General features: G+C 42.0%; 1 protein-coding gene across 1 annotated transcript; it reads right to left on the bottom strand.

The window, feature by feature from the left end:
• Nucleotides 1-1,249: 1,249 nt before the first annotated feature.
• Nucleotides 1,250-17,463, bottom strand: RGMB (repulsive guidance molecule family member b). Its single transcript, XM_019531716.1, has 3 exons — nt 17,414-17,463; nt 16,079-16,652; nt 1,250-2,554 (listed from the first exon to the last, which is right to left on the bottom strand). Exons 1-3 carry the CDS (start codon nt 17,461-17,463, stop codon nt 1,886-1,888), a joined length of 1,293 nt encoding a protein of 430 aa, XP_019387261.1. The 3' UTR covers nt 1,250-1,885.
• Between the last annotated feature and the right edge of the window lie 4,251 nt (nt 17,464-21,714).

Below are 21,714 nucleotides of genomic sequence, written 5' to 3'. Positions count from 1 at the left end.
AAGGAAGTACTATATTTCTGAAATATTACTTATCTAATTGTGAGCCTCTTGGATATTTGTTTAGGTATATGCATGGGATTTGGGGACACAGGAAATTAAGTAGTAGACAGACATCATTTACTATGTGCCTGCACTGAGCAGAAATTCTAGCTTTGCTCCCCAAAATTCATCCACAACAAGTTTAAACTCGATCCACTAATGGGGAAAATTCAGCCATCCAAAATATGGAGATCTCTTTGCAACGTTTTAAGCAGCAAAACAGTTCTACTTTAGACCAGGACTCAGATTACCAGCAGTCATTTTTGGACTGAGTTAACCTGAAAGGTTTTAAAACAGGAAAGTAGGCAGCAAATGGATTAGCTATAATACTGTAGCATGTATTATTGGTTGGTCTTCCACAGCGAGTGGCCAAACCAAATATTTTTTAGAACCTCTTAGGTCAATGCAGGTATTGCATCTTTCACCCATTCCAGGAAGGGGTTAATTGGTTTCTCTGCCAACAGCAAACCTCTGCAAAATGCTCAACTGATAGTCCTGAAGCTATTTAGACATTATATGCAAAGTTACAAGTATTTGGTTCTTAAAGTCATAAAACCTTCTTTACCCAAATGAGCGACTCCATCAAGTTTATATACTGAATTTTATCATACCAGAAGAAAGAGTGTTTGAATGCGTTATTCACAGGCAGAAATCCACTAATCTCATATAAACTCTTTCCAAAGGTCTGACCTGTTACCATCACAAGCATGTTTTTGTGTCAGTCTTTGTTTTTTAAAAAAAGGTCAATAATCTTTATATACTAGAGCTGTGCTATTTTCTTGCCAGAATTCAAGGCAGTAAATTGATTCAATTTGCTAGTATCAACTCTATTCCTTTTTTGTGTAGAGAATATGAGTGGGAGGCCTTACCTCTATGTACTAGCACCCAAAACAAAAGTGTGGTTTACAGGTTGCTTAACAATAACTCTGTCAACCAACTACATCATGCTCAAAGCATTATGAAGTTACTTCAGAAAAAAAAAAAGAGGTGCCATAACAGGGATGTTTAAAACAGAAGAAGTTATCCAGCACCTTCTGATATAACTACTTTTCCCACATGATTTTAAAAAGTACCAGGCGCTCCCCTGGAGCTAAGGTGGCTAAACAATCCCTATTGCACAAATGCATTAGAATGAAACCAATAGTACTAATTTAGGAAGAGCAACTTTCAAAAGATCATGCTATGAAATTAGCTGACCCCTTGCATGCTACCAAATCTGTTCTACCCACATCATAGCTGCTTTAAAAGAGTCATTAGCAGGTCACCCTTGATTTCTTTAATGTTAGTAGGGGAAGTTTTGTTTTTGCTAATGTAATGGAGAAAAGATATTTTGTTTCACAGACAGAATAAAGATTGGGTTTTGAATGATCCAACTAGAGACAACAGTAAGATATCGCCTTTTTCGTAAGAGAAAATGAGTGATAGACTTGAGAGTAATTAAGGATGGAAAGAAGAACACCCACTGAAAGGCATTAATATAAAAAAGGTTCTGTAGAAGTAGGTAATGCTTAGAGGGACCACTGGTTGTAGTTTATGTACACGTATATATGTATTATACATAATGACCCAGAAACACATAAATATTTAATATATAAAAAATAAAGTGCTTTCTATCAGATCCCAACGCAGGGACATTATAAAACATTTTCACCAACTGCAAAACAAAATTGATACAAAGAATACTACATCCAACATATGTGAAAACAGTAACACAATATGTACAGTCTGGTGGGCGTCCCAAGACAAACATCCCTTCATATACATGGTATATACATATATACTCTTAGCTTTTACCTCAATATATTATGACAATATATATTTTAAAACTTTGTTATAGACAAAAACCCTACAAAAATGCAACAAGGATCAAGCACACAAGTCCAAGACTAACAGACAACTTGCTTCCCTTGACAAAGCCACTGGTTCCGTTGTTAGGGAAGATGTGCCAGCGCTCTTTCCTGGGATGCAGTGCCTCTACATCCTGCAAGGCACTGTGGGCTGCTGCTGTGAAGTTGGCATCACCAGTGGTGAGCAGGTCAAAGACACATGAGTAAAAATAGATGTCCTTCACTAACATCTTCTCGTGGCATTTGGTAGTGGCACTCTCCAGTGTGTACACAGAGCGGGGCTGAGTGGAGCCTGCATGAGGAGGAAGTTGCCCCATGACAGGCAATGGTAAGTGGCCACTGTCATCAATACGTTCACTTGAGGGACAACCATTCACACACAGCTGCAGGTCTTGGCTTTCTTCATAGGCCATGGCCAGCTCTTCTGGCATACGAATAGCCAATGTAAGGTAGCGCCCGTGCTGGCGCACAAACACAGTTGTCCCAATGTACCTGGCATGCATTTCCACGTATTTGCCACTGACTTTCTCCACAATGCGCAAACTCTTGGTGTCACCATCACCTCCACTTGTTGTTCCATCTACAAAAGCTGCTGGTAAATCGTCAGTCACTGCCTGGTATACCTTCTGATCTGTACAGTCTTGGTATGATTTAAAGATAATAGTTATCTGGAAGATGAGAAAAGAAAGAAAGTTAGAAAGAAAAAATTCATCCTGGTCCATTATCACAGTTGTAGACTGGTCATGATGAAGCGAAAAAAAAAAAAAAGGAGGTACCCATGTTGGTCATCATTCACACTTACAGCTTGGTAAAATCATCTAAATGCATTCTTAAAATTTTAAAATTAACATACTTGAAGATGGTGACTCTTATAAAGAGCTATTCTTAAACTAGTACCGAATACTATGAATACTGGTGTCCAGCAATTGCAGAGGAGCTTGGGAACGGGAAAGGTTGGGTATTTCAGGATGACGACTCCCTCCTTTCTAATGCTTTTTTTTTTTTTTTTTAAACAATTCAGGACCCCTCTGCAGTTGCAAGGAGTTATGTGCACCAAAATTCCCACACCACACCTTGTGGAGCAGCCAGCTTCTGCCCTTGAAAGAAGTATATGCCTTGATGGAGTAAGTGCAAAGGGAAAAAATCAGTAACCTCCATGTTCCAATTCTGACTCCGTTACTGACCTTGTGATCTTAGGCAAAGAAACTGCTGTGTCCTGCATGTTGCCAGGATTCATAGATTTCATAGACATTAGGGCTGGAAGGGACCTCAGAAGATCAGAGTCCAGCCCCCTGCCTGAAGGGCAGGAAGTTAGCTGGGGTCATAGGATCCCAGCAAGATAGGCATCCAAATTTCTCTTGAAGGTGTTCAATGTAGGTGCTTGAACCTCCTCCAATGGCAGGCTATTCCAGACCTTGGAGGCTCAGACAGTAAAGAAATTCTTCCTTATGTCCAGCCTGAAATGGTCTTGCAGGAGTTTATAACTGTTCAACCTTGTCATCCCTTGGGGCGCTCTGGTGAACAATCGTTTGAGTTTAAGCTATGATAAACCAAAGCTACTGTGGAACTACTGCATTACTTCTGCCATCAATATGAGCAAGCAGCAACTAGTCACACTTTTCCCTGGAAGGAATCGCGTCAAAAGTTGTTTATTTGCAGTGTTTGGATTTATAAGACTTGTAAACTGGGTGATTTGACACTTCCAGTCCACCAGCCAAAGAACATATGTATTACAAACAAAGGGGAAATAAAACCGGTGGCTTACAAAGCAATTGCTTGGAAGTCAAAGAGACAATGAACAATGATCATTTGCTTTTAAGAGGTGACTTACAAATTCAAAGTCTATGCCAGTTACTGCTCTTTTGTGATTCCTACAAAATAACCAAGTCTTTAAAAGGTTATTGTAAACAAAATACAATAGAAATAAAAGTCCTCCAGTTTCAGTCTTTGCTGGAGGAAGCAAATAAATTATTGGCACGCTGAGTACTGGCAATCTGAGAGCTTTGAAGAGGATTTTTTTTTTTAAATATCATATATGTGAATGTAAGTAAATCTGCAGCTCCCTTCTCAACTGTGAAGCAACTGAAAAGGGCTTAAAAGGTCCCTTCCCCACTCCTCCTCACTGGAAACTGGCAGGATTTGGGTAACTATTTTCAGCCTTGACATACCCAGCCTATGTTCAAGTAGATGGAAAAAAGCAGTTGTTTTCAGTGCATCATTTATGCATGTTCCCAAAAGATTCAGAAGTATTACAAAAATGCGTTACAGTGGACATTTTCCAAGTAACCCTATGAATTTCTTTAAAATCTTTATTTTACAGCAGTCCTTTGCACATTTTAATTTCAGGTAAGCACCACACTTGCACACAGCAGCTTTGGTTTCTGGCTTCTCTGCTCACAATAAGAGTTAAAAGGGTAATAAGAAGCTGGATTACAGGCAGTCTGAATAAACTCCATCCTCTTGGAGAAGGAAAACTAAAACATTAGTTTTGCACCTACATACATGCCTGTGGTAAATAAGAGTGAAGTCTTCCTTTATTCCCCCCTCCTGCTCCAGAACTTCTCCAAACACAAAATACCGCTACTTTAGTTTTAAGGTTTCATTTGCTCCAGTTGGTTAACATTAGCGCACGCAGCACTAGCCATTTTAATTCCACATGCTCCCACCGGTGTTGTCTGCCTGGAATTTTCCAACCATTCTCCTTGCTTTAATCAGTTATACAGCTAGCTTGAGACCAGCTGCAGTCAAGCAATCTGTTAAATTCATATCCGTAGGCCACAGCTGAGACTGAAGGGCTTTGCTCAAAATCCAGACAGCGTACAAGTACTTTCCCTGAGAAATTTTGGTGCTTCTGTCTCCTGCAGCAAGCCACCACTCCACTTTACAACATCAAGATTTGGGCCAGGACGACACAGGAGAGATGCATGTAGGACTGGTCTCATGAGTCCTTTTGACTTCTGTGCCTCATTCAGCAAATAAAGTTCCAACAAAAAGAGTGCCTTGTAAACACAGATGAATCTAGCGGCCCTACGCACAGATAGCAAGGCCACAGGAAACTCTCATCAGCACAACTGTTGCTCTACAATGGCCGAGTGATTTACACTCCAGATGAAGTGAAGTTCTGTAAGTCTACTCAGCACCTGTGCGAGTGCGGTTAGCAGTACAGATGGCTTTACTTACTCCATATAATAACCGACCTCATTCTCTAACAATCATATCAATTTGCTCTATGATTGAGTTAATTCTCTCCAGCAGCCGAGCAATTTGTCTTTTGTTTTTCAAAAGTAAAATTTAAAAGTCCATTGGTACTGTTTGCAGATGGATGTAGTCTCTCTTTTCCTGGTGAGTACCAAGAGGAAGTCTGGATGTGGCCAATGTACTTTGTCTTCTAACAACACTTAAACAAAGGACCTTGCAAAATATGAGAGGAATCAATACGGAACAGTCACTGGAAGGTCTCTCTGCTTTCTTGATTCAGAAAACAACTCATGCATATGCTCAAGGAAAGAACAAAGGCCTCCAAACCCACTTCAGCCTTGTGATGGTGCTATACAAGGAATGTGAGCTGAATGGCTATTAGAGGGTCAAGACCTTCACATACATCCTGCAAGGTCTCCCAGCTAAATCTATTTGGGAATATCAATAAGGCTATGCCAAAGGATCTACTTGCAAAGAGTGGCCCCAAACACATGCCTGGAATGCAAAGATGTGCAACACACAGTCCAGCCCTAAAGGTTGGGTCAGGAAGAATAGAGATCCCAAGGGCAGGGGTGGGCAAAACATGGCCTGCAGGCCAGAGCTGGCCCATGCAAAGCCTTTGCTTAGCCCACGGCAGGTCCCCCAGGCACTGTCTGGTGGTGGTATGTCCTGCCGCCACCTGGGCATGCAGCAGAACAGCTCCATGGTTTGACTGCCTTCCTAGGCAGCCCAGGCGGCAGCCCTGCTGCCGCTGGCCCCAGCCAGCCCTGCGGTACCGGCAGGGAACTGCATACATAGCCCTGCCCTGCGCCCAAGCTGGACCCGCCTGCCCAGGCTCGGCAACAGCAGCAGCACGGGACAGAAGCTGTTGCTCAGCACAGGAGAAAAGTGGCCACTATCCCTCACCACTGCCAGGCTCTTCCTGCTGCAGCCTGTGCTGGGCTGCCCTGGGTCTCTGGTGTCATCATTCCTGCCTCTGGGCTGCCCAGTGGGGCAGTGGACATACCCATACCCATCTACCCACACACACCTCCCCACCCATACCCCCCAATATACAAAAGTAAGACTTCATTTTAAGCTATTATGCAATCACCTCTATATGCACAGTGCAAAACACACACAGATCAGGACAAAAATAATTTTAAAAATAAAATTAAAAATATGTTATTGTGGATGTTTGATTTTTAGTATACAGGTTTCCCTTGCATTATGCTGTACATGCGTTCCTGGAAGACAGAGCGCAACTTGAATTCACATACAGGGAACTTACTTTACAATGTAACAAACAGGGATATGTTCCAACACCTCGACTGTACTGACCCCCAGACCCATTTCTACACCACTTTTACAAGACCATTCTGGTACTCGCCAACAGCAGACAGTATACATAAGCACAGGGCACTATCATAGTGTGGGTGGCAACTACAGAAACATGTCGCAGACAGTGAGCGAGAAGCACAGATCTACACAACAGACTACATTCTGGTGTGTCACTCCCACAATGCACCACACAAAGCAGCTGACTGCAGGCTTCCATCACACCCATCGCATAGGAGTGAATTTACCTTGCATACAATGAATTTTTGGTATAAAAAAGGGTCATTGCATAAGAGCAAATTCACACACACAGAACCTACACACAAGGAAACCTGTATAATGTTGGGTTTTTTTCTGGTTCCAAGATAGCAAACCCCAATCCCTAAAGGAACATTTCTGGGGACAAGGGCAGGGACTTCTGGTGGCAAAGGTCATGGGCTAGGAGGCGGGACTTCTGGTCCCATGATAATGACCAGGGGATGGGGCACCTGTCAAGGGGCAGGGCTACCCTTGAGGCCCTTGACAGCATACCAAAACCCATTAAGAAGCCCTCCAGCCAAAATAATTGCCCACCCCTGCGTAAGGGCCTCTCTATACTATGACAATCTATTTCCTCTCCAGCCCAACCCTGCTGTAGACTCCAGGAATGAGTGCAAGTAAATTTCTCCCCAGTCTCATCACCAAGTTGCAGTTTAACAGTTGCAGATATCCAATCCTCTATTATTTCATGACAGCATTGCACCTGATTCTACCATTTGTTATATTATTCTCATATATATTCATTTGTACTGTAGGGTGTAAACTCTCCCACTGCTGTTCTCTACTGTTGAGAAGAGGGTCTCATCTTAAGGCATAAAAGAATTTCAAGTGCCAGAAGCACCTTTCAATATTATTAATAATACTAATAAAAGGTGCTAACAAACAAAATCAGTGCTCCAGGCACACACAGAGCTCTTAAATTACTGCCATTAAGTCAAAAGCCCAAATAATAGAACTTCTCCTATTCCCTCTAATGGACAAAATTACACCACCAAGAATTAAATTCGTATCCAAAAGTCATATTCCCCAGTTTTGTGCAGCTCACTGTGGCCTTAGGTATTTCATCTGAGGATGAAAAAAATGTGCATTGCTAAGTCTTTGCAAAAGGCAAAACATATTTGAGGGGTCTGATCAAAACTCTCTCTGCCCTGAGTTTACCAATCATGATCACAATTCTCTATAAACACAATGCTCTTATGCATAGAGCAGAAGCTCAGCTTTTGAAGGTGCACCTTCCCACTGCTCAGAGGAACTACCTGTGGTATCTTATTGCCTCTCACAGATTTCTCTGGATTAGGGTAAAACACACATTTTTAAATGTTTCTGTCAATACTTTTTAAAATAATCTGTCACCATAGTTTGGAGGAGTCCCATAATGCAACTATGGTACTACTGTGCAAGTCTAGTAGGTGTGGTTGTATGTTATTTCAGTGCAGAGTCCCACAACTGTTTACATGTGGTCTTTCCACAACTGCAGAGAAATAAACTTTTACATCTTTCTCCTGAAAGAGGTAAAGCAACTGTACTAGTAAAGCCTTAATTTAACTCTTGCATTCAGTCCTTAAAATATGCTGAAGTATCAGTAACAGGAAAGAGGTGAGTGTTTTATTCTGAAGATACCAAATTTTTTCAAAAAGTTCAAAAAAAATAAAGAAAAAGATGGTAGGGGTGGGCAAAGGAGTTTCTGACCTCACAGTTGCATATTTTACCTTTAAAAATGGCTGAAGCAACAAAGTACCATTACTTTAGGAACAGAGATATTGGGTGGAAAAAGGGGGTGTGATTTTTATATGCAAATCTCTTCAGATCCCTTAATTCAAATCACATTAATGCCTACCCTCCATAACAAAGCATGAAGGGAGATAAAACTTAGCCAGTTTGGGGTTTTTATTTGGTGGGGGGCAGGAGGGGAGGGTGGGAAGGGCATGATGGAGAAAGGAGAGGAGGAAAAAACAGAATTATGGTTTAAAAACTAAACCCACTGTCAAGATAGCAATTATTGACATTTAGTCATCACCCTCTTCCTCTGCTACGCCTGTTTACCTCATCTATGGACTTTCTAATAGGCTTCCTCAATCTCCCCAAAAACATCCAAGTCTCTTCCCTCCCTCCTTCTACAAGTTATGGAAACTGAACACACACACACGTGTACATTTATACATGTACACTATTACACACACAAGCCACACATATGCACGCTGTGTCCTTGGAAACTTTTGAATAGTCTCTGAAATAGTAACCCTCAACACACCAGCAGTATTGCTTGCTGGTTTCTATGAACTAATCCATATACTGCAATAACTCAATTTGGCACATTTGCACTATACCACACCATTTATTATTGATGGATGATACTGCTGTGCATTTAAAACATCAATGCCTTTGTTAAACATTTTTCTCCCCCTCTTTGCCCACCCCCTTCCAGCCAAACTACTCCGGCTGTCCTCATTCATTTTTAATAATTACACTCCCTGGGATCTTCCCTAACCCTCCCCACAATGATACACCAAGTACAAATCTACTCTCCCATATCTAGAAGGCAACATTAAGGACCTAATGCAAACAAATTCCTACAAAAGTCCAAGAGGGGTTTTGCCTAGATGCCAGGATAAAAATCAGAAAACAAAAAACAAAACAAAAACCTCTTCATTTTGAACTTGCAAAAAGCTAGAGAATAAAAATATTTACAGCCCATCAAAACAGAGAGGGCTGGGGGCTAGAAAGGGCAGCAGGGGGACGGAAACGGCACTCAAGTGGTTAGGAGGTGCCAACTGATGAGATCTGATTAATTTTTGGAGGACTGTTCCCATTCAAATGTAGGAGATCCATTGTGCTATGAGCCTGCTGTGAGGATGGGGGCAAGTACCTTCATTGCTCCATGCCTGTTTTGCTCCATGCCTATTCAGATGATAATCCTTTAGGGGCAGGGACTGCACTGTGCAGTCATTTGCAGTCCAGCACAGTTGTGCTTAGCTGGGTCCTACTGTAACATGGGTAATATCAGTTACTACCACCCCCTCTTTCTCCCATTTCCTCCCAACACAAATAAAACCACAGAGTCCCTGCCTTGAAGAACTTACAATCAAAATTCAGGTACATAAAAGTCAGGCTAATTAAAGGGGTGAAAAAGAACGGAAATTATGCAGTTATTCAAAGGCTTAAACACTTGAGTTTATAAAAGCAGAACATGGTCATTAAAGCTGCTTCTCCCTCGTGCCACAAGATAATTTACTACTGTTTCATTTGGTGAGAAGTAGCAGCATGAAAACAGAGGGATCGAGGCAGGTCTATCCAGCTCACATCTGTATATCTTAGCAAGGCACAGCAGTCAGGCAGACTGCTGAATTTGCAGTTTGAAATAAACAGAGGACACACACTTCACTACTTCGTTCATCTTGAACATGAGATTTATCATGAATGTTTATTAGATCTGCAGTTTTAAGTATAAAATCCTATATGCACTAAAAGGAATGGCAGCATCTTTATTTAGCTTTAGCATGAAGAGAGAGCTTTTCATGGACAGGTACAATGGTGCACTGGGGTGGATTATCTAAAACGATGTGAGAGAGTTACAAAACCAGCATTTTAACAAGGGACATTATGACACTAGGGAACCTTTTAATGTTTGTTCAAGTTTTAAAACCTCAATTTCGCTGGAATTGCAACAGAAACAGTGGTACTGTCAAGGCTGGCATGCTCCAAGAACTGACCTCTCTTTTTCCATCCCTGGCCAACTTCTTTCTAAAAGGACATCTTTTAGTCCAACTCCTCTTCTGCCTCAGGAAAAAGGCAGACATTTCAACTGTTATTGTCTTAGAAATGTAAATATGATTAAAACATCACAACACTCAATAATAAAGCAGTGGGGGGGGGGGAAGGATGGAGAAAGGGAAAAGTCATGAAGACCAATTATGATGGTGACTGAAATACTTTTAGAGCCAACACTGAAGTCAGGAGATTTCATCTCCAAACTTATTCTAACAGAGATTTAACCTCTGGTGAAATCCTGTTGAAAGTCAGCAAGTAATGTGAAGGGATGAATTTAGCCCTCAAACACTCAGTACAGGAAACTTCATATACTGCAAGGTATATGGCAGTTTCTTTTGTGCGTCTCAGAATGCCACCAGATTGTAGGCATGAAAACTGAAGGAGCTCACACCCGGGAAGAGGCACCAGCGATCCAAAAAAACAGCCCACTTTGTCACCAGAGAAAAAGGGGATCAATAATAGTTCATTGCACCACTCCCTAGGATTCAGCTTTCCTTGATGAGCAGTTACTTGAATCTCTTCATACTTGAGATCAATCACCAAGAGATATTTAGGCAAATGGGGAAGACTATGGGATTCATCAACACAGAGCCTGGGGAGCACAAAACAAAGATGAAAGCAGGGTTTAGTTTTAGGAGAGATTTTGGTTTTGAATCTCTTTTGGAAAAAAAATCACTTAGGAAAAGCTCCTGAATCCAGAAAGAAAATAACATAATCAAGCAAATGGGTCAAATAGCTTTTTAGGACTATTTATACAGAGCCCTATTAGTTTCAACTCTATTAAGTAACAGGACCGTCATAACCACCACTTTCTGCTATGTGATCCTTAACTGGTCCTTGTAAAGTTGATACAGCAGTAAAATACTCCCCCTTTTCTTTGAAAAGGGATGGTGGGAAGAAGAGAAGTCCACCCACTCCTCCCCCACCCAACTCCAAATAAACATGTAAAAATTAAGAATGCACGTCAACACTCAGGCAATCATAAAATTAAATCCACACCTCTATATGGGAGGAAAAGCCACCCACTCGTGTACTTCAGCACCATCCCTGCCCTGTCCTGCCCCCAAAAATAGATTAACTGCATGAAGATAAAGGATTTTCTGCATTCACAGTTGTACATATATAAGCACCAGTAAGAAATCAAGTGGATACTGATTGTTCTGCATCTACTTTTACTAGTAGCAAAGTTCTCTTTGCGTTTTAGTTCCTGCTCAACTAGCCAACCTTGAGACGACATTCATCTCCTCAACCATATTTCTTTCCCACATTCTCCAAGCTGCTCCTCAACAACCACTTCTAAAAGGAGTTTCCAAAACAAACTTATTTCCAAAAACAGAGGTACATGCTTGTTTCTTTCAGAAACACATCCCTCCTCTTTTGTTTCACCACACAACAGACTAGCCATCACTTAAGTCATGAGTCCTACTCCAATAGGACTTCCTTTTAATGCCAACTATGAATCCTTAGTAGTGGAAGCTAGGCATTTCACCAATACTCCCCATCCTTCCCCTTCCCTCCCTCCCACTTCCCCAATACCAAAGATCTTTCACACAACTGCTACAAATTTTCCAGGAGAAGACCAAATGGGCACACAAATCTTCTAGAAGCGATGGACATACAAGGTTCAAGATGAAACACACTGGGAAGCTACTCAGGAAGAAACTTGCACTTCCAAAAGCCTGTGCTTTTATCCCAAAAAAAGGCAATGATTGTGGCTGCAGAAGTCTAGTCTAAATCCTTTTCCAAGTAAATATTTCAACTCACCTTAGAGAACCAGCACATACATACCTTCTAATTTCAAATCAGCAGCTGCAGGCACAAATGGCTTGAAGAGTCATTTGACTAGATCACGAATCAGCTTGCAAGGCCATCCACAGAAATGACGTGCACAGGCAGGATGCCTCAGGCCTTTTACTTTTAGCCCTTTCTTGTATGTTCTCTTCTCTTAAAAGCACCTGCTGGACTGTTGCAACTGGACTTAATAACTCAGTTAAGTTCTGCACTGAGGACCTTCCACACATTTCACCCAGAGGTAAACTTGACCATTTCTGGAAGTTAAAACCAAGTTCCTCTTGGCCATAGGAAACAAGCTTGTAGAGATCAAAACAATACTGTATGTGGTCAAGAATCCAATGGTCCTGCTTGGAATGACAACTGAATGGTAACTACAAAAGGAACATTTTTAATATTAATTATTCAAAGGAGGGTAAGTACAGTGAGCTTAGTCCAATTATATTTTCTCCAGCTAAAATGGAAGCCAGATTGCAAAATATATTAAAGAGATTTTGGCTGGGAGAGACAGACCACTTAACTTGTCAATGTTTCTCTATACTTCTAATGCAACTAAAAGGACAGTGTTGGAATCAAAACCTTTTCATTATGCCCACCATAGCTTAAACTCAATATTTTTCCATTGCCTGCTTCCAGTGTGTCCGCACATCCACCCAAATAAGAACAGACCTCTTCTGTTTCTGATCACTGCTACTTCAAAAGGAAGGTCTCTACGGCCGAGAACAAGCTCCAACATCATTTCCTTTTGCTACTTGTGGAGAACGAAGAACAGTCCCATTAAAAAGATTAAGTTCCATTTCACTACCTGAAGAAAGAATAAAAGTGTTTTCTTCCCTTCACTCCACTTTTCCACAAAAGGAAAGTAGAATCTTCTCATAATATACATACATGGCCCTAATTCCCCAAAATATCTAAGCACCTAGAACATCTTCATGTTATTTATCCTTGGAGTACTATTATCCCAATTGAGAAACTAAAGGCACAAAGCCTCTAAATCAGTCTCCCAACCTTTTTTGCTGCAACCCTAAATCCGGGTTGTGACCCACGCGCCGACTCAGTCGTGCCTGGGCAGCACCATCAGAGCCCTGGCCAGGCCGGGATCATGGGGGTAGTGGCGGAGAGAGTCACGTGGACCATGTGCCGGGAGAGTCCCACAGGCAGGAGGGATGGAGTGAGGGGTGGACTCCTCATGACCATGATTTGGGTCACGACCCGAGGTTGGGAGTCACTGCTCTAAATGATTTGCCCAAAGTCAGACAGGCGGTCTGTGACAGAGTAGGAACTTGAACCCAGGTCACTCAATCACTGGGCCCATTATTTGTCCTCCATCTGAAAGGCACCCGAGTCACATCAATGGGCACAGAACAAATATAGGATTTGGAAAGGGACAGAAAATACGAAGCTTTTAATTTAGTTTCTTCTGAACAAACAGATGATGTCATTGCTGCCAGCATCAAGAACATGCAAAGCAGTGACAGACAGATGTTGCCAACAAGTACCAAGTATGAAGTAAACAAGGACACACCTTCCTACTTGGAATGGCATTTTCCTGATACAGGAATAAAAGAAATAGCAGCCAGCTTTAGCCAAGAAAATGGGAGTGAAGGCCCTACCAAAAATCAAAAAGTGATGATTCCCTAGCATTCTTCACTCTGCAAACTTGAATAGCCCACTCCAGTCATCATTGTTTCACGGGCCTTGCGAGTAGGGTAGAGTTCTGCAGACACAACTCCTTTAACCACTGGACAGGTTTTTTTCTGGAAAAATTTAAAGGTAGTTATTGATGACCAAAACTACGCACGCTCTACCTATCTATCGAGGTGGCAAAAGGTAATGGACACAGCCAATGGTGTTAGATTAGCCCTTAAGAAAACTATTCTAACAAGAAGCTGAACATGGAAGGAGTTAATCATTCCCCCAAATCTACCCAAATTCTCAAAGCCCCATACCTTTTTCAAATCGGGAGAAAGACATGTAGAAGAAACTTTCAGTCTATGCCTTGAATTTTCATTCATTTGTTCATTCCCTGTGAAGGGGAAGCAAGACACCCCACCATGTGGCATTTGATCTCATGTAGAATTTGGCTGAAGATGAGTTTCTGAACAGTAAGACCAATGAAAACAACCTCCATTATTCATATATAGTATTTATAACCCACAATACTACACAACTTTTCTAAAGCATGAGGTTCTGGAAGTCACATTAGTAAGAAATGGGCTTACTTCTGTTCATGGTTCAGAGAACTGCAGAGCAAAGCCTAAACAATCCAAAATTGGTTTAAAATGGATTAATCCAAATTACCACCACTGGTAATCAGTTTTGAAGTTATTAACCCAAGAAGCCCTTTAAACAATACCCAACACTAAACCTGAGAATAGTATGATGAGAAGACATGCTACCACAAAGTAGTGGCAGCTCCAGGATCAGACACCAGATGCAAGATGACAGCAGAAAACGTCTTCTAGGAATTAATCTTGCACTGACAGAATAATTTCATAGAGCCTGCTTAGTAAAGAAATCTACGGCTCAGAAAGATGCATTAGACAGACTGCAACATACATCTTGCAAAGCTTCTAGCACAGCAGGAACTCAGCCTTTAGTTCCCACAAAGAGGTGTTCCGATAAAAGTTTGATTGTCTGGCAAGGAAAGAAAAACCTCAAGTACTGCACAGCAAGTAACGTGGCCGCTGGTGCCAATAACAGTCCTTCAGACGTTCTAAAAGGAACCTCACCACTCTAATTGCTTCTGCATGTTTAACTGGCCTGCAGGTGCTCGGACAGAGATGAATAATCTTATTGTTAAAAACTGAAAATAGTTAAAAAACATAGACGGGGGAAAGGGGGGGTGCACTTTCAAACTGATGTAATGTACTCAGTAATACATTGTATAAACTAGCGCTTCGACTCCAGATTTTTATTCTCTCAAATCCACTTGCTCATTTTGTTTATGAACATAAAACTTCCATCAGAACAAACTATAGCAGCCTTCAACAACAAACTGAAACCAACAATATTGCTCAGAGCTTGGAGGGCCGGGGTGGCACAGGCATGAAGGCACATAGTTAGCAGCCCAAAAGTCACAAGTTTGAAGCCGTAACAGAAGGGATCACAGCCCGGCCCTGTCTAATGAATCTGCCAATTTTGCTAAATACTTTGTCACACAAGGGCATGAGAAGGAAAGGAAGGCTCAAAGCCACAACCTGACCACATGCACACACGCACACTCATTTTTCATCATAACCCTATCAGGAAAACCTCCCTCTGGTAAGGATATTTGGTACAGTCACTTGGCAACATTTTGAACACAAATGCCTTTTCAGATTGAAGCATTACTACTTGTTGTGTTCCTAACTTTAAACAACTTGAAAAAATAGCTTCAGTAAACTGCCTTTTTTTCTTTTCTTTTTTTTTTTTTTTTTTTAAAGTTTCCAAAGTTTATTTTGAGAAGCTGATGAGGGAAAACATGCCTCTTTCAGGATTCATTTTGGAATGCAGATTGTGTCCTGGGCTCAAGCCTAACTTGAAAGCATCCCCATTTTTGAATTCTTAAGAGCCTGTCTAAAATTAGTTCCATTACTACCCAACCAAGAGATCTGTCTCACTCACAATACTGTGAGCATTATATGCCCTATCAGAACACAACAAGGATCCAGGACTCAACAACAAGACTGTTCTTCAACTGCACAGTTGCTTCAGGGTTAGGTTTGCAGAACTAGATCAGCCTTGTATCTAGCAACAGTAATGAGAAAGCCTCAAGACCAGACTGATATTGGTACCCAGGCAGGGTACAGCATCCGTTAGGTGTTTCCTCATACTTTAACAATGTGTTAGTATTGAAAATCATCACTGTTAAAGGGGTATGTCAGCTTGAACTGTTTTTAGCTGATTAGTCTCAGAAGACCTTTTTTGATACACCACTCAAGATTTAAGCCCAGTTACTCCTGGACATTTGGGATAGGTCAAAGAACAACATCAAAACATGCCAGGGCCCATCCCTCTTTTTTCTCTGGATACACACCTGCTTGCTGCGCTCACCGCTACTATAAACACCTTCACAGGGGATGAAGTATAGTTCATACCTTATTTGTAGCAGTAGCACTGGATCCTGGGACCACGGGCACATTTGTCACTTGCACTGATAAGTAGTTATTGTCTATCAGAGGCCAGGCCCCTTCCACCTTGCATGTCTGAAAGTGATCCTTAAAAGTCCTAAGGTGGGGATCACCAAACAAACCACAAAAAAGGTAGACAGGAGGAGTTTGCTCCCCTCCCCGATGTTCTCTGGCTCCTGTACGACTACTATAATTGCAGGGATCGTGGGTAACTTCAGGGTTAGTAGAGGACGTCGGCCCATCCTTGGAGCAGTTTCTCTGGCTCATGAGGTCACTGATCCCTAGCACAGCAGAATGGTAGACTAGGTTTCCACGACAGACTTTGGAATTACGATAGGTGCAGGCTGCATATGCCCGCAGGGCCTTGCAGAACTCCAAATCAAAGCCATCAATTGCAGGGTTTAGATGCGACGTTAATGATACAAAGTCTGTGGTGCACTTCTGGATTCGACATGGTGTTTGTAGTTGGCAGTCACCTAAGCAGAGAACAGAAGGCAAAGAGGTATCAAGTATTCTAGAGTACAACTCATCATATTTTTTCCTAGACGTTAAACAGTATCAAGCTTAGGGTTACTTATGACAGTTTCTTCCCCCTTTCTCCCTTGAGAAATTTTCTGAAGAGAGGAAAAAAAAAAAGTTCAGAAAACACTACAGGGATACGGACTGCCTTTGTCAAAGGCTGAGGTGACCCAAATATGTCTTAATTTTCATGAAGACAATAGCAGGTAAGTAATGTAAAACACTAATGCCTGCCAAGTATGAGCCAAGCATTTCTCCTCTAGATTATATCAAGATGATGTTGCAATTCCATGCTTAAATTAATCAGTCAACAACCAACTCTCCCATTTAGTCTTTCAACGCTTTTCATGATGAGCTGGTTAAAGGTGTTAGCTTTTTTGGTAAGTCCTATTCATGTGAGGGGAACAAGGCAGAAGGTAACTGACAGGTTTGAAGAAATAACCTTATGCTCCAGGAAGTGAGCTGAATGAAACAGAGATCAAAGTCACACCCTGCTCAAGAAAGGAAAAATACAGGCCATAAAACTTAGATTGTTTGCATTCTTGGGCAATGCCATAGCCACAGTTTCAGTAGTCCTTGCTACAGACAGTGAGAAACCCTACACCTGTTCAAACATACAGTTGTCAGCTCTAATAGCCAAGCAATATAATAGTTCAAAGAAAAAAATATCACAGTAGGTGCTAAAACACAGGCATTAGATTTACATTACAGTTTGCAAAACTATAGCAAAACAAGTTTCACCTCACTTGTTCATTTAGCTTCTGGAAAGGGGGTATTACCTACAATCCCAGCAAAGAAATCTGTTTCCCTTGTCTCCTCTGTTCTTTCAACATTACTGTCTTGCTCTCAAACCCACCAAGATGGACTCTGCATCTAATATTACTCTTGAATGTAACTAGGAACCTACCTAAATTGCGGTTTTTGCAGATTTCACAGAAACTGCTAAAAACAGTATTTTCCACAATTGCCGGGAAATCCAACATTGGCTGCGATTTCCCATAAAAATCAACCAAAAAACCCCCAATCAGTAGTGAGACAGACTCAGTGAAGGTGCCCTCTGCCAATCATTGGTTGGGGCAAAGACAGTGGTAATAATGTAGACTGAGTAAAAGCACCTTTCACCAATCACTGCCGAGGGGCAGGGCCACTACAAAATGCCTGCAAAATCAGCTCTGCACACCGCAAGCTGGCTACCAAAAAACCCGTGGTCTTGCTGCAACTAGACATAACACTTACCACGGATCAACTTTTGTGGGAAGGGAAACAAGACACCACCAGGGCCCCTGAGCAAAAGCAGGTGCTTGGAAAAAGATAGCCACTTTTATGGGTTATGGAATGAAGAACCAGGGTTGCCAGAGGTGGGGACTGAACCTGTGTTGGAATTTGTACACTTCCCCAAAGGGGAAACATGCTTCACTGGAATTAGAACTAGAATTTGAAAACCCTGAATCAATGCATATTACACAATAGTATACTACAGAAAAAAATCCAACCATGCTTACTTGGAGACATGAGCTAGGAAAAAAAACAAACAAAAAACCCCCACACATACTGATTTTCAAAACTACACTGAATAGGGGAAGTTATCAGCTATTCAACAGCAAGTGTTGAAAACTTGGGAAAAGAGTATGTAAACACCAAACTGGCAACTGGTTTTCAAGACGCATGTTTGGGAGAATAATCGACCTCCCTACACACAAGTCCTGTTTTAAGAAGTGTTACCTTAGAAGCCAATATGATCTAAATACCAATTTGCTTTTGTATTCTAGCATTATCTGCTGTACAGTAGGAGCACACAGATGCATGCACAAACACAGAAGACAACAGTCCCCATCTCTAAGAGACGACAATATATGGAAAGAACAAAAGTTTGTCAGAGAGACTTTCCAAATTTTAGCCAGAGGTCACTGTATAACCTTAGCATTTTAAGGCAGCTATCCCCCATCATCTTCAGCATGTGAAGCAGGGGGAAAACTAAGCTAATACTTATTTTACAAAAAGTTACTGCAAGTGGTAGTCAGAAGTACTATATTCCACATCCAGTTAAAGCAGCAAGAGCTACAGGCTTAAATCCAACATTTACATACTTCCCACCCCACCACTGCACGTCTGCCAGGAAGGTATAAGAGTACGTTTTCAATATACAACTGTTTTAGATGAACCCTCAGCTTTGCATAGCTTACATTTTCCCAGGCAGGAATGTTAAGAAAGAGGAAACATCTGAAATGTTATTCCACCTTCTTTACACTTAAAAGTAAGACTCCTTCCCACACTGGAGTGTGCCGCTAGATAGGTTTCCTATTAGAAAACTGACAACAATATTAGTTTAAGTACTCTACAGTCTAGTTACACTAAACCTATTTCTACTGTAGAATATAAAGTGTTACTTCTTATTTTTTAAGGGTTGTAAGATGGGGAATTTCCATTTCTGAGCAAAAAGAAACATGAGCCCTACTCTAGAGAACAGGATAGAGTTTAAATAAATCCCCAAATGATCAGCTTTTTACTAGAACAGACATCAATACTGAAGTGGCCACTAGAAGTGGCCGGCAGAAGTTAAAAATGATTAGTTTTAAGACTTGACAAAATATCTGCCCAAGCATCAGCAGCTTCCCACTAAAACATGTTGTACCCATTTGTTCTTTTTATGAGCTATAAAATTCAGCTGTGTATACATTTGTTTGTAATTTCTGTCATAACATATTAAGATTAAGAGGGGGCGTGGACAGACAAGAATAATGTGTGCGCGCATGCTGGGATAGAGAAGGTAAAAAAAGCAAGAATATAATTGGAATATATTGGGTTTTCTCCCATCAAGGCCCCTTTTTATACTCCTCCCCAATTTTAACTTTTTGGTGCTCTCTGGCATCGTGGTGTAAGAAGTTGTGTGTGCGTTTGGGGCAGGGGGATCCTTTAAAAAAAAAAAAAAGGATGGTTACAAGTATTCTTAAGTGAAAATACATTTAAAAGGCAGAGGGAATGAGCAGCTCTGTGTAACCTTAAAGTAAATTTTAAATCCATTTGTTATCTCAAATTCAAAAGGAGCTAGAAGAGAGAAAAGATTACCATTTCCGTCCCCTATCCCAAGCTGACCCTCCTTTACTACAACTAACCCACATTGTACACCCAGAAATATCCAGTGTTCATGAATTTATAATGACAATGCGCACTTTGCCTGTTATGGGTAGCTAAAGTAAATGTCTTGTCACAATGCCAAAAGAACACAGAGTAAAAAAACCCAACAAAACAGCCTCAACGATCTAGCCAAGGAAGGCCATGAAGTGTACGAGTAAGCAAGCAGTTTCTCATTTGATCTTCATGCAGGAAACACAAAGCTCGGCTAAAAATACATAAATACAACAGCTTTCTGCTCCAGAGGAGGAATTCAAAGTTTACAGGTACATGCTTATAAAATGGTTTGGTTCCAGAATCCAAATGTAAAGCATAACTGCTTCAAGATGCCATTTAGGAACGGGCTCAGTACAGCTCCTCCATTAACAATACAGATGTTTTAGAAATCCTACGCCAAGTTCCTTCCAAACAATATCACAAAGAAGGTCAGTGTATGTACTTCAATTTGCACTGCTGTATACTATTTTTATAAGGGCATGAAGTACAGAAGCATAAAGACACATTCCTGTAAATTAAACTATACAGGAAAGGCAAGGCAAGCAGTAAAAGGTACAGTAGTGATGTATGCTTATCTATAAAGAAGCGCCTGGATTGGCCCCTTTGCAATTTAAAGAAAACTGACCCCATTTCAGAGCAGCTGGACACTGCTCTGAGGACCATCACCACACAGAGGGAAAGCAAGCAAGAAACTCTACTAAATTCTGCAGAGGACCAATCCTGCAATCACTTCAGCAGGCGAACAACTCTACGGAAATAATAAACATTTTAGAGGAAGTACTAAGCAAGAAAGTAAAAGCTCTTTCAGGACCAGACCTGCATCGTGGCAATGGACTTTATGGAGGGCTGTAAAGTACTACCAATTTTCATAACTTCCCTGAAAAAACCCACATAGCATCACTATCAAAACAGCGCCAATTTCTGAGCCAAACTCTGCCAATTTGCCATGGTTAACCTGGTAAAGAAATTAAGCTTATGTCAGAGTCTTTTCTATTCCACAGCTTCCAGTCACGTCAGCAGAGTTTTCCCTCCAGGAACTCAATCCAGCTGGTTTTTCACTGTGACCCATTTGCTTGAGCTGTCACAGAGTCACGAGTGCCCAAATCGGGAATGTCGTCTTTAAAAAACACAAGAAATGTGAGCTCACAAGGATTTTGTATCACTGTCATCACAAGTAACGGGAGATACCAGAGTGTAGGTTTGTCCAGGAAAGAGCCCTCAAGAGACACAACAGGGAGGACCTTATTCTCCAAAATGATCAGAACAAATAAACGAATCAGCGGGCCCAGCTGACATCAATGCGTGGCAGAGCGCAGAACAAAGCCATGACTCAGTGCCTCTTGATACCGGGCTGGATTTTTATTACACCATGTCAATTTAAAGCCAAGGACGCGTTTCCTAGAAAGGCTGCTGGCCACTCCGCGCTCCTTAAAACCAGATCTAATCTACTTTGGTCCTTCAGGTGCAAAGCAGAGGCCCGTTTCTGTCAGTCTGGAGCCCCTTTAAACTTTCCTCCTGCTCTGAAGAGCTTTCCTTGTCCCAAGAACAGAATGGGTGGGAGGCGCGGAGGGCGCTCCCTCACAACCAGAGGTTTCAGAGGGAGCCCTGAAGGAGCAGGCGGTGAGGGCTGCCCGGCAGCTGATGGGCAGGAGCCCCGAGGACCCAGACAGGCTGCCTAGGCCCATGAAGTGCTACTGGGGAAGGGCCCAAAGGGGAATGAAGGGGCTCCGGCTGCTGCAGAGCCGGGATCAGAGTGGGGCTGGGAGAGTGGGAATTCAAGCCTATCCACGAGGAAACATGCCCACCCCCGTGAGGCTCCGGGTGCCCAGCCGGGGCAGGGGCGGGAAGGGGAACCCGAGCGCGGACTCGGGCTGGGGCCCCGCTCCGGCCGGGGAGCCGGCGGGCTGAGCCGGGGAGGGGGAGCAGCAGGTCCCGGGTGCCCGCCCCGTCCCCGG

Source organism: Crocodylus porosus, unplaced genomic scaffold (genome assembly GCF_001723895.1).
Source record: "Crocodylus porosus isolate Cpor-Errol unplaced genomic scaffold, CroPor_comp1, whole genome shotgun sequence".
Lineage (NCBI taxonomy): Eukaryota > Metazoa > Chordata > Crocodylia > Crocodylidae > Crocodylus > Crocodylus porosus.
Note: the sequence above shows the minus strand (reverse complement) of the source record. Positions and strands in the feature narration are given on the sequence as shown.